Source organism: Dendrobates tinctorius, unplaced genomic scaffold, assembly GCF_039654945.1.
Source record: "Dendrobates tinctorius isolate UK_male_01 unplaced genomic scaffold, ASM3965494v1 ptg000035l, whole genome shotgun sequence".
Lineage (NCBI taxonomy): Eukaryota > Metazoa > Chordata > Amphibia > Anura > Dendrobatidae > Dendrobates > Dendrobates tinctorius.
In genome coordinates, this window is record NW_027361703.1 from 18,318,281 (window position 1) to 18,331,305 (window position 13,025).

Consider the following 13,025-nt stretch of genomic DNA (forward strand, 5'->3'; position numbering starts at 1 on the left):
AGTTCAGGAGTTCCCCCTCACCCCAACGTGCTTTTTGTCCTGAGCATCTTCCGGGGTACAAAAATTAAAAGTTTGAACATTGCAAAAATTTTTGCAAAATTTCCGTTTCTTTCTTAAATAAACAAAAGTCATATCAAAGAAATATTTTACCACTAACATGAAGTACAATATATTATGAAAAAAAAAAAAAATCTCAGAATCAGTTAAGCATTCCAGAGATAGAACCTCAAAGTGACAGTGGTCAGAATTGTAAAAATTGGCCTGGTCATGAAGTACCAAATTGGCTCTGTCACTAAGGGGATAAACACCACAAGTGGTTAAACTTCATGTTTAACAAGAGCTTTATAACGAAGCATGTTATGGTAAATTCTGCACATGCTAATACCTTTCAGAGATTAATTTAATAATGTAGAGAAAAGACCGATACAAAATAGAGTACTTTACGGTGTAACGCATTTAATATTCATATCAGAAAGCGATATGACTTTATTTGCGTTGGCAACTCATTTACAAAAAAAAAACAATAAAGAGAAGCTTCCAAACAATAATTGTATAAACTCAAAATACAAAACAAATTCTTAGTAGTGCCGTTCTCGATTTCTAGCATAGTACCCCAAACAAGCACATAATCCGATGGCCACAATAACCACTCCAAGCAGCATTGCTATTGCATCTCCTTCATCCATTGCTTCCACACTGGGAAGCAGGAAAATCAGTGATATAAGCACAGATGAAAGGCTCCAGTCTGGTCCAGAGAAAGCCATTTAGTCCTGAGTAAGAAGGTGGTTTCTGTAGAAAGGGAATTGGAAAATAAGGTTATTTATTGTAAACAGTGCTAACAGATGCATTGCATCACCTAGGTAAGATTAAAAAATAAATAAGCAAAGTATGTAATATTTAAAGGGTTTCTAGCAGTAGAAAAACATAGCTGCTTCCTGTAATAAACATCACCGCACCTATTCACAGGTTTGGTGTGGTATTGCAGGTGAGCCCCGAGCTTTACTATCAACCACAACACATGGGCAGGTGTGGTGCTGTTTACTGAAGAAAGGAGACAGGCCTTTCCTAGACGAGCCCTTTAAGTATTTATTTAAAAAATATCAGTGCTTTGTCTTGTAATCGTATTGGAAAATATCAACCATATTTGTATGTCATTACATTCACATGCAGTCAGAACGTGCTGGACAACACTGAGAAAAATTTTCCCCTTAAAACTTATTAACTTTATTAATTTCATTAAAACCATTTCCACTGCACACATGAAAAAATAAGTGGATTTAAAAAAAATAGTTACCCATCAAATAAAAAAGGGGAGACATATTCCTATTGAAACCCTAAAATTTCTGCTCTACCCAGCTACGGAGGATGGCACACTAAAATACAAAGTGGGGCCCCCGCTCACTGACCCTTAATTTCCCTATATCAACAAATTCTTGCATTTCCTTGCCAAGATAACGTGGACATCAGAGAATAGAGTTACAATGGTCAAAAATAGATACCAGAAGATGGCATTACACCAGTTTGATCTCCATTGTTGTTTTAAGACCTATCCAACCATAAGGGAAAGACAATATGGAGTGCTATCCCAAATCTAATAGGCAAACCTAGGTAGCGATTAGGTTACTACAAAAATGTGTCATGCAAAAAGGACCAATGGATACAATCCTTTTTCACCCAAGGCAAAAAAGGCACAAAACATAATATAAATGTACAATCACTTGGAATCGGATTGTCACTTATCTTAGAGACGGCACATGGAGTGAACACTATGCGTTCCCCTTCTGTCAGAGGTTCCTCTGGATTTCTCTTTCTCCTAGAGATTAGCCTGGGCACCATGTGGGCAGGGCATTCATGAAAGCATTCCAGGAGCGATTTTTCAACACAATGCTAGGTCACATTGTTGCTCATGCAGGCTGTGTGGCCTAAATATGCTACCATGACCGGCAGTATCTCCAGATTTGTACCGCATCATGCACATTTGGGATGTCATTGGTCAGCAATTACAAGGAGCGCTGAAAGCAGAAGTTCTTGATGGTTTGCATGCCCAAGTGCAATCAGCATGTCACAATATTCCTCAAAGAGTAGTCTGCAACTTTAATAATGAAGGAACCGACAATCAGCCGTTCTCTGTGTCAGCAATGTCCGAAACTGCACAGTTCTGTCTACTGTATAGTGGCACAGCCGAGTACTATACATCACCCACCTATTTAAACTAATAGTTGGAGGATGTGCAATACCCGTCGGCGGTCACTATACAGTAGATGAAGCTGTGCAGCTCTGTAGCCGAGTTAGGTCTGGCCACTACGGACACTGGGAATAGCTGATCAGCAGAGGGTGCAAGGTGTTGCACCCCCCACTGATCAAACATTGATAACTTGGCCTAAAGATGGGCAATCAATGTTAAAGTCTCAGGACATCTCTAATTATCTCACTAGTAGCATGCCATGGTGTGCAAGTATGTCTGCATGTGGCGCTGTCTTGAATACAAATAACATTTTCAAAACGCCTCAATGTATTAACAAGTCTATTGCTTCTGCGATTTCCATTATTTCACAATCTTTCCTAATTGGTGTTGCAATTTCAATGTTAAGGAATGAAGTTGAACCCAGATGTCCGAAAAATGAAGTTTTTTTTATGTACAGAGTCCATGTATATCACTTAGGGTATGTGCACACGCTGCGGTTTTTGCTGCGGTTCCGCTGCGGTTTTGGCCCTGCGGAACCGCAGCAGTTCCGCAGACATTGTACTTTACCATGTAACCCTATGGGTTTTCAAAACCGCAGTGCTCACTCTGCGTTTTTTTCCGCGCGGTTTTGCTGCGGTTTTTTTCCGCAGCATGTCAATTATTTCTGCGGATTCTGCTGCGGTTTCACACCTTTAACATAGTAGAGGTGTGAAACCGCAGGGCAAAACGCAGCAAAACCGCAGGTCACTTTACCTGCGGTTTTACCTGCGTTTCCGCGCGGAAAAAACCACAGCGGAATCCGCAGCGTGTGCACATAGCCTTAGGTCTATGTCACATTTATACATCTTTATGAAAATCATCAGATCTGGAAAGACGAAAAATCTGGTTTTATGCCGAAATTTCAAATTTGACATGTGTCACTTTACGCAAAACAACCATTTTGGAATGCCTTTATGTATCCCAGTGCTTCTCAAAGGGGCTCCATACAGAATAGCTGTCAGAAGGACAACAGTTAGCTCGCCTGACTTCTCCATACATACTTGTGCCCACTCTCTGAGCGCTCCTGTCTTCTCTACAAGCAAGTTGCTTCCAGATGCCTTTGGCGGCTTGGCTCTCGAAGAACAAAAGGATCAGCAGTTTGAAAATGGACATGCTGGATCCCCATCTCATCTGACATCTTTCGGGGAAAAGTCAGGAGGCCCAAAACACAATAAATCAGGGATATCAAACTCAAATACACAGCGGGCCAAAATTTAATGATTTGGACAAAGTTAAGGGCCAACCTTGATATAAAAAAAAATAAATAAAAATCTAAAACAGAGAAACTTTTGCCTTATCAAAAATAATGCTGAACTTTTATTATGGAAACAAACTTAAAGGGGTTGTCCCACAAACAAAAGTACATTTTAATTATTAGATCTTAGAATAACATATTGGAATAATAAATGTGATGCAAGAGCAATAAAAAGCATATGGCTCAAAGGTTTGATTTAAATATGTAAATAAGGGATTAATAATCTTGAGTAATACAAATAAAGTATGACAACAACAAAAGTGCCTCCAAACCCTGTATGATACCTCCACAGTGAATTCCTCTAGAGTACCTTCTACATGCACGCTATGAGGACCCTACTGTAGTCAAAGAATGGTGACCCCATGACAGTATGATTCTCTAACTGTAATCTCCACACAACCCTCCACGCAGTATAATGAGCCTTACACAGCACTCAATACAGTATATTGGCTACAAAAAGTGCTCCATGCAGTATAGTGGGGCCTGCTTTGCCTTCCATACAGTACAATGGGCACCACATAGTGCTCCATACAGTATAATAATACGCTTCACATTAAAATAAATAATACTCAACTCTGCCCGTTCCCTTCATGGTGTATTCTGATCCTCTGCACACATAGGTTCAGCGGGCACATTTTAATGATGTAATCACAACCGTTGAGCTGAGATGCAAGAGGCAGAGGGGGAATGATTGGAGAGCAATATTCAGCCAACGTTCCCTACTCCATCATTGCTTTCAACAGTATCAGCATCTAGGAAGCATTCTACACTACTCACATATGCCACCAAATTATGAAATTCACATACCAGGAAAACAGATTAATTTCAATATAGGGCCACTTGTGGGGGGTTTCCACTGTTTAAGCACATCAGGGGCTCTCCAAACGTGACAGGGCGTTTGCGCTCAATTCCAGCCAAATTTGCATTCAAAAAGTCAGCGTACTCAGGAGAAATTGCACAACAAATTTTGGAGTTTATTTTCTTCTCGTAGTCTTGTGAAAATAAAAAAAAAAAATGGGAGCTAAAGTAAAATTGTTGTGAAAAAAAAAGTAAAATGTTCATTTTTTCCTTCCACATTACAATAATTCCTGTGAAACACCTGAAGGGTTATTAAACTTCTTGAATGTGGTTTTGAACATCTTGAGGGGTGCAGTTTTTAGAATGGTGTCACTTTTGGGTAAATTTTGTCATATAGACCCCTTAAAGTCACTTCAGATGTGAGGTGGCACATAAATAAAGTTGCTTAGTAAATTTTGTTGGCTATATGAGAAATTGCTGATCAATCATTAACCTCTCTAACTTTCTACCAAAAAAATACATATTTCCAAATTTATGCTGATGTAAAGTTGACATATGGGAAATGTCATTTATTAATAATTTTGTGAGACATAACTCTGGTTTATGGCCATAAAAATTGCAAATTTTTTGCCAAATTTCCAATATTTTACCCCAATAAACGCAAGACAAATTAAACAAATTTTACGACTGTCACAAACTACAATATGTCACAAGAAAACAATCTCAGAATTACTAGGATCCATTGAAGCCTTAAAGAGCTATTACCTCAAAGTGATACTGGTCAGAATTGTTAAATTTGGCCTGGTTATGAAGGTGAAAACAGGCTCGGGGGTGAAGGTGTTAACCTCTTCATGACAACCGCCAAACAATGCACAGTGCTATGGGAGGTGCGCTAATGCAAACCGCCGTACGTACAGTATGCGGCGTGACAATCACGCGGGCTCACTCCGAGTGCCATCTAAAGCGGGTGTCAGTGCTAAATTAGCCGATAACACCGATCGTGGGCGTTTAACTCCTCTGATGCCATTGTCAATAGTGACAGCGACATCGGTCAACATAGCAGAGAGAGCTCCTTCTCTGCCCTGACTGGCACCACGCAAATCACAAGAGATCGCCATGGGGTCACCCAGGTACGGTGGACAGTAATCTTCTGCTCAGAGCAGGAGCTGACATGCCTCCTCCCTGTCTGCGATGCACTGAGCTAATACCCTGCAATGCAAAAGCATTAGATCAGCGTTCGAGGAATGGAAAGTTGATGTTCCAAACTGGTACAAAGTAAATTATTAATGCAATAAATAGGTATATTTATAAACAAAACCATATTAAGTTCACATATTTGGAAACGCTGTGTCTGTTATTATCTGACCAATAAAACTGTTCCACTTGTTAACCCCTTCAGTGGACACTAAGGAAAAAGAAATGTATGCTTTTCATCATACCGCTGACAGGGTGATCAATGAGTGGAACAGGCTGCCACGAGAGGTGGCGAGTTCTCCTTCAATAGAAGTCTTCAAACAGATGCTGGACAGACATCTGTCTGGGATGATTTGGCGAATCCTGCTTTGAGCAGGGGGTTGGACCAGATGGCCCAGGAGGTCCTTTCCAACTCTAACATGCTATGATTCTATGAACAAAAAGCAATGTAAAAGTCGAATGTAAGCAATAACTATATTGCTGAACACATCTTGTCCCGCAAAAAACAAGCGCCGTAGAGCTACATCAATGGAAAATAAAAAAGCAATAGCTCTTCTCAGAATTCTTTTTTCTATAAAATAGCTTTTATTGTGTAAAAACGCTAAAACATAAAAACCTGATTTAAATGTGGCATCGCTGTAATTATACTCATCCGAAGAAGAAAGCTGTCTTGCCAATTTTACTACACTGAACGGCATAAAAAAAAAAAAAAAATTCCTGAATTGCTGGTTTTTGTTAATTCTCCTTCTCAAAAATCGGAATAGAAAGGGATCAAAAACGTTATGCGACTGAAAATGAAACCAATAAAGACAGCAACTCGTCACCCAAAAAACAAGCACTCACAGGAGGGAAAAATTATAGCTCTCAAAATATGACGATATAAAAAATTTGTTTTGCAAAAAAAACTGTCTAAGTGTGTGACAGCAGCCAAACATTAAAAAATAACGATGTAAATCTGGTGTCACTGTAATCGCACCAACCCGAACAATAAAGTCATCTAATCAGTTATACCGCACAAGAAACTTTGTAAAAAAAAAAAAAAAAAAAGTGTAAAACCAATTCTAGACCTGCTGTTGATTTGTTCATTTTACCTCACAAAAAATTGCAATAAGGCTCAATTCACATTTATCCTGCGCTCTAAGCTGGGCACGTACATCAAGGTTTCCGTGCAAATTTGTGAAATTCTTGTTTCAAACAGAACCCCCGGCAGAAGATTCCCTATGATGAGGCAGAGAGACACTGTGGATGCTCTCTGGCCTGTGATCCAGTGGTGTCCATCTTTTTAAGCATGCATAGAAGCACGGTCGACCAGTTTTGTGAACCTCTGTAAAGGACACCACTGACCAGAGGCCAGGTGGACTACAGAGTAACTCTGCTGCCTCATGTTAGTGAATAGAACCCTCAGTGGTTTCATATAAATCATTTCATTAGGAGATTTATATGGGTACCCCAAAGTAAGTGCTCAGTGTAGAGCACAGGATAAAATGTGATCCAAAATGTTAGCTGAATTAATTGATAAATGTAGCTTGTAAAATATAGCTTGTAAAATGAGGTCACTTATGGGGTTTCTGCTGTTCTGGCACCTCAAGGGCTCTGCTAATATGACATGGCACTCTTAAACTATGCAAGCAAAATCTGCACTGTAATATGGCACACCTTCCCTTCTGAACTTTGCACTGTGCCTCAAAAGTAGTTTTGAACAAAATAAAAGGCATTCACGTACTCAGGAGAAATTGCATAACAAACTGTACTGTTTATTTTCTCCTATTATCCCTTCTGAAGATTAAAAACTTGGTGCTAAAGCAACATCTCAGTGGAAGAAAAAAGCCGGATTACTTACCGGTAATGCTCTTTTAATGAGTCCACGACAGCACCCACTTGGAGAGAGGGATCCGCCCATAGGAACAGGAAACCTACAGAGATAAAAGAGGGCGGTCCGCCTCTCCTCCTCAGTTGGATTTCAGAGTACCCGGAGGACCGCCAATTATTAGGCCATTATATTATTCTATATGCTCATTGTATTTCTTTAACTAAGATGGTGTGTGTATATATATATATATATATATATATATATATTGTTAACTTCTAGGGAGGGTTAGTGAACGGGTGCTGTCGTGGACTCATTAAAAGAGCATTACCGGTAAGTAATCCGGCTTTTTACTCTTCGCCACGACAGCACCCACTTGGAGAGACTTTCAGAGACCTTCACCTGGGAGGGACCACCGTGCCGAGGACCGCTCTACCAAAGGTTAGGACGGATGAGCATGATAACTCCAGTCTATAGTGGTTATAAAAGATAGAGGGTGTTGACCAAGTAGCAGCCTTTACATATAGCCTCGATTGCGACATCTCCCCTCTCTGCCCAAGAAGAAGCCATTGCTCTGGTGGAGTGTGCCTTGATACCTTCCGGGGGATCTTCATTGCTTGCGGAGTATGCCAGGCTGATCGCATCTCTGATCCATCGTGACAGGGTACCCCTTGTGACCTCATATCCCTTCTTTTGGCCCTGGAAGGAAATAGAGCCCTACTCTTCCTCCAGCTGCTAGATCTCTCGATGTATTGTAATACTGCTCTTCTAACATCTAGCGTATGAAATTTCTCTTCCTCTGGAGTAGAAGGGTTACTAAAAAATGAGGGGAGGTGGATTTCTTGTGATCTATGGAACTTCCCTGCTACCTTTGGTAAGTATGAGGGGGGTCTGGTTTTAATATTAGCTGATCCTGGAATGTTAATAGGAAAGGGGGTTCTATCGATAGTGCTTGTATGTCGCTAACCCTTCTGGCTGAGGTTAGTGCAACTAGCAGTACTGTTTTGAGAGATAGGTGTTTAAGGGATATTGAGTCTAATGGTTCAAACGGAGCACGTGTAAGGGCCTCCAGCACCAAATTCAAGTCCCAAGGAGGGACCCTAGGTATGTGTACCGGTTCGCTCCGCTCACAGGCCGAGATAAATCTGGTAATCCATCTATTCCCTGCCACATTATAACTATAGAGGGCCCCTAGAGCCGACACCTGGACTTTTAGAGTGTTAACAGATAGTCCTAAATTTTTTCCCTTTTGTAGAAATTCTAGGATTGCTGTTATTGGAATTTCTCTGGAATCAGGGGCTGTGTGAAACTCTAGGAATTTTCTCCACACCCTGGTGTAAATTTTTGTTGTAGACAATTTCCGACTTTGTAGGAGAGTGTTGACTAGCCCTTCCGAAAAACCTCTTGCCCTCAACATTTCCCTTTCAAGTTCCAAGCCGTCAAGTGGAGATTGTCCACATGAGGATGGAAGAATGGCCCCTGCGAGAGTAGCCTGGGGGTTGAAGGAAGCACCCAAGGGTCGGTCACTGACATTGCCCGCAGGCATGAAAACCACGGTCTCCTCGGCCAGAATGGTGCTATTAAGATTATTCGTGCCTTCTCTGCCCTGATCTTCCTGATCACCTGCAGTAGTAGTATGATTGGGGGGAAGGCATATGCCAGTTTGAACCGCCATGGGGCCTGGAGGGCATCCAGGATTTCTGGGCTGTCTGTTACATTCAGAGAGGCGAATCTTCACACTTGTTTGTTTTTCCTGGTGGCGAAGAGATCTATCTGGGGAAGGCCCCATAGTGACACGATGTTTGTGAATATTTGCCGGCTCAGGCACCACTCTCCTTGCCGCAGTGTGTGGCGGCTTAGAAAATCCGCTTCCGCATTGTCTTCTCCTCTTATGTGGAGGGCTGAGAGAGATGAAAAATGTTTTTCGGCTAAGGACAAGATCTTCCTTGCGGAAGACATTAATGCGACTGATCGAGTCCCGCCTTGCCTGTTCAGATATGCGACCACTGTGGTGTTGTCTGACAGGATTCTTACGTTCTCTCCTTGTAACTGTGGGAGAAAATGATATAATGCATGACCCACTGCTTTTAACGCTTTCAAGTTTGATGAATCGTGCTCTTTCCTTATATCCCATAAGCCTTGGGTGAAGGTGCTTCCCATGTGGGCTCCCCATCCTGTGGGGCTGGCGTCAGTAGTAATTATACGGGAGGGTGTTACTACCCATGGTACTCCTCCCGATAAGTTATTATCGTCTAGCCACCATGATAGGGAGGTTAGGACTATCTGAGATAAAGTGATTTTTTTACTTAAATTCCCCTGGTCCTGAATCTCCTCCAAGAGGATTTGATGCTGTAAATCTCTTGTATGGAATTGGGCCCACCGAACCGCCGGGATGCAGGAAGTAAGGGACCCCAGGAGGGACATTGCATCCCTTAACGACATGTGTGGTTCGTTTATCGCTAATCTGACCTTCGTTTTAATTGTTGTAATCTTTACCTGTGGTAGCAGACATTTTTGGCTTATGGAGTCTAGCTGAAGACCCAGGAAGGACTGAACTGATTGTGGTTCGATTCTGGATTTCTTGAAATTTATTACCCAACCAAGAGCCTGTAGGGATAAGATTGCATCAGCCACTCGTTCATTACATTGTTTAGTTGAGTTACCTATTATCAAAAAATCATCCAAATAGGGTACTATCAGCGTGTCCTTTTGGCGTAAGAAAGCCATCACTTCCAGCATCACCTTTGTAAAGACTCTTGGAGCGATGGAAAGGCCGAATGGCATGGCTGTGAACTGAAGGTGTTTTATGGTGCCCTCGAGGAAGACCGCCACTCTGAGGTATTTCTGAAATCTGTAATGGATGGGAAGATGATAATAGGCATCTTTCAGATCCAGGCCTGCCATCATACAATTGGGAAAAAGGAGCTTAATTGTGGATCTAATAGACTCCATCTTAAATTTATGATTTGTTATAAAAGTATTCAGTTTCTTCAGGTTAATTATCGTCCTGAAGGAGCCATCGGGTTTAGGTATCAGAAAGAGAGGGGAGTAAGATCCTCTCCCTTCCTGTCCTTTTGGCACCTGGACCAAGACTTTTTTGTCCAGAAGACTGAAAATTTCAGTCTCTAAGGCTGGTTTCACATTTGCGTTTTTTAGCGCTGGAAAAAAACGCATATGTGCGCATGCGTTTTTTCCCCTATATTTAACATGGGTGCGCATACCTGCGCGCTTGTAAGCGCATGTATGCGATTTTCATGCGCTGCGTTTTTTTGGGGTGTGCGTTTGTATTTTCCAGACGCAGCATGTTGCATTTTTTGGCCCTGCAAAAAAGCGCATGCGCACATATGTGCACGTTTTGCGCTAAAAATGGCCATTATAGCCTATGGATGCGCATATGTGCGCACTGGCATGCTCATGTATGCGTTTTTTTGCATATGCGTTTTTTTTTTTAACCATGGAATTTAGGGGTTTGGGTTAGAGTTAGGGTTAGTTAAGGGGGTTTAGGGTTAGGGTCAGGGTTAGGGTTGGGGTTTGGGTCAGGGTTACGGTTAAGTATGGTTTGGTTAAGGGTTAGGGTCAGGGTTAGGGTTAAGTATGGTTTGGTTAAGGGTTAGGGTCAGGGTTAGGGTCAGGATTAGGGTTAAGTATGGTTTGTTTAAGGGTTAGGGTCAGGGTTAGGGTCAGGGTTAAGTATGGTTTTGTTAAGGGTTAGGGTCAGGGTTAGGGTCAGGATAAGGGTTAAGTATGGTTTGGTTAAGGGTTAGGGTCAGGGTTAGGGTTATGGTCAGGGTTAAGTATGGTTTTGTTAAGGGTTAGGGTCAGGGTTAAGTATGGTTTTGTTAAGGGTTAGGGTCAGGGTTAGGGTCAGGGTTAGGGTCAGGGTTAGGGTTAGTTAGGGTTTAGGGTTTGGGTTAGGGTTAAGTATGATTTGGTTAAGGGTTAGGGTCAGGGTTAGGGTCAGGGTTAGGGTTAGGGTCAGGGTTAGGGTTAGTAAAGTCATGGTTTGGGTTAGTGTGAGGGGCCACCCTTATGTTGGAAAAAACCGCAAACGCGGTAAAAACGCACTAAAAACGCATACAAACGCATAAAAACGCTGCGTTTTTTTCATGCATGCTCATAAAAATGCTTGAAAAAAACGCAGCAGTTGAATGCTTTTGTATGCGTTTTTTCAATGCGTTTTTTTGCGGGAAAAACGCGCTGCAAAAAAAAGCAAGTGTGAAACTAGCCTAAGGCCCGCTGTTGGACTGGGGAGTTAAGGGATGTTACAATGACTGAGTTACGGGGCACATGATGGAACTTTAATTTTAGTCCTTCTCTAATAATGCCCAGGAACCAAGGGCTGGTCGTGATTTTCTCCCATTCCTGAAGGAAAATTTTTAGTCTCCCTCCTACTGGAGGGACTGGTTCTTTAGGTCCGATCTCTGCGGAAGGAGGATCCCCTAAACATAGCACCTTTTCCTTTTCCTTCTTTCGTGGCCCAGCGGTTCTGATTTTCTGCTGTTCTTCCCCTACCAAATGGTCGTCTTCTGAACGCTCTCCTATAAAATGGGAGAGAGGGGTTAGGGAACCCTTTTTTCCTTTCTTTTGCTTTAGCAAGGATTTCGTCCAACGCTTTTCCAAACAAAAACTCACCCTCACAAGGTACGGCACAGAGCTTTGCCTTGGATTGGGTGTCACTTCTCCAGCTTTTAAGCCATAGGCTTCGTCTGGCGTTATTAACCCCTTCACTACCAAGGGTGGTTTGCACGTTAACTACCGGGCCAATTTTTACAATTCTGACCACTGTACCTTTATGAGGTCATAACTCTGGAACGCTTTCATGGATCCCGGTGATTCTGACATTGTTTTCTCGTGACATATTGTACTTCATGTTAGTGGTAAAATTGCATTCAAATAACTTGCGTTTATTTGTGAAAAAAACGGAAATTTGGCGAAAATTTTGAAAATTTCGCAATTTTCCAACTTTGAATTTTTATGCCCTTAAATCACAGCGATACGGCACACAAAAAACTTAATACATAACATTTCCCACATGTTTACTTTACATCAGCACAATTCTGGAACCAAAATTTTTTTTTGTTAGGAAGTTATAAGGGTTAAAAATTGACCAGCTATTTCTCATTTTTGCAACACCATTTTATTTTTAGGGACCACTTCACATTTGAAGCCACTTTGAGGGGTCTATATGATAGAAAATACCCAAAAGTGACACCATTCTAAAAACTGCACCCCTTAAGGTGCTTAAAACCACATTCAAGAAGTTTATTAACCCTTTAGGTGCGTCACAGGAATTTTTTGAATATTAAAAAAAAAATGAACATTTAACTTTTTTCACAAAAAAAATACTTCAGGTTCAATTTTCTTTATTTTACCAAGGGTAACAGGAGAAATTGGACGCAAAAGTTATTGTGCAATTTGTCCTGAGTACGCTGATACCTGATATGTGGGGGGGTACCACTGTTTCGGCGCATGGCAGAGCTCAGAATGGAAGGAGCGCCGTTTGACTTTTTCAATGCAAAATTGGCTGGAATTCAGATCGGACGCCATGTCACGTTTGGCGAGCCCCTGATGTACCTAAACAGTGGAAACCCCCCCAAGTGACCCCATTTTGGAAACTAGACCCCCCAAGGAACTTATCTAGATATGTGGTGAGAACTTTGAACCCACAAGGGCTTCACAGAAGTTTATAACGTACAGCGGTACAATTAAAAAATCATATTTTTTCCACAAAAATGATCTTTTCACCC

General features: G+C 41.6%; 1 protein-coding gene across 2 annotated transcripts in view; it reads right to left on the minus strand.

The window, feature by feature from the left end:
• Window positions 1-436: 436 nt before the first annotated feature.
• SMIM30 (small integral membrane protein 30) overlaps window positions 437-13,025 on the minus strand; it is a 29,479-nt gene continuing 16,890 nt past the window's right edge. For both annotated transcript variants that reach the window (XM_073573310.1, XM_073573309.1), the window contains one exon: window positions 437-789. In XM_073573310.1, coding sequence (XP_073429411.1) covers window positions 579-764 — 186 coding nt within the window. In that variant the 5' untranslated portion in view covers window positions 765-789 and the 3' untranslated portion in view covers window positions 437-578. The remainder of the gene's footprint in view (window positions 790-13,025) is intronic.